Genomic DNA, 2,500 nt, shown 5'->3' with positions numbered 1-2,500 from the left:
TAATTGCTGTTTTACTAAATCTTCAACCTTAGCCGGCTCTACAGCTGGAAGGGCGACCTCTTCTAAAGCTTCATCTCTTGGCTTGTAATTTCTATAAGAAATTAGGAAGATATGAAAAATAATTAATGGAAATGATTAGTAAGTATAATACATATAATACAAACTCACAAAAAAATATTTTGTACTCAGTGCTTTAATATTATTTCTTATTAATACAGTGTTAATATCCCTGCACAAATAATTAATGTAAAATAAATGCTGAGTTACAGGGTGCAGATAATCAAGTAATTTTCTTTTCTAAAGGGTATGAATTATGTAGGCTTACATTTTTTAAAATTAAATATCCCAAATCACCAGCATTGTGTGTGAAGAGTGTAAAGTGTAGAGAGTTGCTGGTGTACATGTGCTTGTTCAGCTACAAAGGTGGATGAGATGGATGAGGTGAACAACTGATTCTTTACAGTACAATTCCACTTCATGTGACAAAATTTAATTAATATTCAAAGTTTCCACAACTGGGTGTGCCCTTCAAACACCGCCTGAGGGGAGGTTTGCCCCCAACACCACCCAAGAAACGTTATCTTCTCCTCATTATGTATGACAAATTAGAAGCTCAGGAGCGCCAAGTGGATTTGGGCTCTGAGCAGCATTTTATGCAATATTTACCCTTTATTTATGGTGCTACTGTTCAAGGCAGCAGATTCTTTTTTGTATCGACAACTAAAACTTTTAAGTCCTCTACAAGAATACTATCTTCAATTTGCCCTAACTTGATGCATCCATGCCATAAAAATTAACCAAACAAATTGTCCTGAACACCAATATCGGGCCTAGTGAGGCAAAAATATCTGCTGTAAATTTACCAAAATATCTCCATCTTGTTGGAAAAGGAGTTGCGAATGCAGCATTAAGAGTCAACAATTAACATAAACATAAAAATAAAGATTAAATCTAACCATAAATATCAGCAAAAATAAAAAAACAACATTTTCAAACAAAAAAAACATTCAAAACAAAAACATTATTACCTAAACAAGACCTGGGAAGAAGGTAGTTCTTCATTATCCTTTTCCTCATCATTATCATCCTTATCCTCAGAATCTCCTTGCCTTTTCCTCTTCAAGGCGAGCAACCTCTCTCGTCGTTTCTGTGCTGTTTCTTCTAAAGTTCCTATTTTCTCCTCGTTCCTCATGGTTTCTGATTTGAAGGACTGGGATGCGGCGAAACGCTATGGGATGTGAAGGAACGAAGCTTGTTTACAATTGGCGTTCGTGTAAGAGCGTTCGAGAAAATCCTATACTATAGCTTAACGTTAGTGAGTCACTTTACTGTTATGATTTGATCTATGGATGGAAGTAGGAAAAGGGAGAAGTATATATCTAAGATAAATACCCTTAGAAATGTTGAAAGATCCGAAGAAATCAAAGTATTTATCAAAAGTACGTGTATGTACATTCATTTATGTTTATAAATCTGCGAGTCACATTCTACTTATAATTCCCATAACTCAAAAGTATAAAAAAGAAAGAATTTGCTTTTTATATTTGTTATCTGTAAAAAGATAAAAAAAAAAAAAACCTTCAGCGAGATGTGAAGGAAGGCGCTTTTGTTTATATGACAGTTGCCAACACATAAATATAACGCACATACTTGTCCGTTTATTTGAACTAAGGAGAGAATGTTCTAAAAATTCGAGCTTTTAGGAAGACATGCATGTTCTATATATGCTGAACGTATATAGGTGAAGAATGCATAATGGCCAGAGAGCCTTGAAGATGAAAGATAAATGTTTCACTTGGAAATTGTGAAATTCTTTGGAAGTCATTACATGGCTTTGTTTACAATGGTGAGATTACTTCACACACCATCGACTGCATATGATATTAAATATTTTTGGTAAGTTAGTAAGTTGCACGGATTATATGGCAGTTTTCTATGCCTAGGAAATATTCACATCTATAGATTAACTTTATAAACATTACTGTTTGTATAATATTTGTGATACGATTACATTTCTCTATAAAGGATTACCTATATAAGTAAATGTCATTCATTCTGCACAGAAGTGGATATTATTAAGATTCATGTAACACGTAAAGGTAGATCTTTTGGTGTTTGATACAGTTACAACGGTGCCATTAGGTGCAATGTATTTAGGCTTCAGACATTGTAGTTATTGATCAAGAGCCAGACTGTAGAGTACTTTTCTTGCGCAGGGAATACTACATATTTTCATGTACGGAAAACATCATTTTGCCTACATTTGTGCAGACAGAATTTAGCCAAATGATTTTTGCATGGTGTACGCGTTCCCCACGCATACCAAACTCTACAGTCTGGATCAAGAGTATGGTGCACTGAATATTGGACAGCATTGTTTCTGTTCATAAAAATTTAAGATTTTTATAAAGTTATTCAGATGTGAGTGCATTTTTATGAAAAAAGTGTGCATGTTTAGGTTTGTGTACATTTTGGCCCATGTGTAGGCATACCAGACTAG

The 2,500-nt window shown here is 34.2% G+C and overlaps 2 protein-coding genes across 2 annotated transcripts in view; one reads left to right on the top strand and one right to left on the bottom strand.

Moving 5' to 3' along the window:
- LOC113814876 (coiled-coil domain-containing protein 12) overlaps positions 1–1,256 on the bottom strand; it is a 1,932-nt gene extending 676 nt beyond the window's left edge. Inside the window, exons 1-2 of the mRNA XM_027366943.2 lie at positions 1,029–1,256; positions 1–91 (exon numbers count right to left, since the gene is read on the bottom strand). The exon at positions 1–91 is cut by the window's left edge and continues 33 nt beyond it. Coding sequence (XP_027222744.1) covers positions 1–91; positions 1,029–1,192 — 255 coding nt within the window. The 5' untranslated portion in view covers positions 1,193–1,256. The remainder of the gene's footprint in view (positions 92–1,028) is intronic.
- Positions 1,257–1,622: 366 nt separating this feature from the next.
- Positions 1,623–2,500, top strand: part of LOC113808214 (kinectin) — a 22,764-nt gene continuing 21,886 nt past the window's right edge. The window contains exon 1 of the mRNA XM_027359560.2: positions 1,623–1,896. The gene's annotated coding sequence lies outside the window, so the exon portion shown is untranslated. The remainder of the gene's footprint in view (positions 1,897–2,500) is intronic.

This window comes from Penaeus vannamei, chromosome 28 (assembly GCF_042767895.1).
Source record: "Penaeus vannamei isolate JL-2024 chromosome 28, ASM4276789v1, whole genome shotgun sequence".
Lineage (NCBI taxonomy): Eukaryota > Metazoa > Arthropoda > Malacostraca > Decapoda > Penaeidae > Penaeus > Penaeus vannamei.
This window is presented reverse-complemented; position numbering and strand designations above follow the sequence as displayed.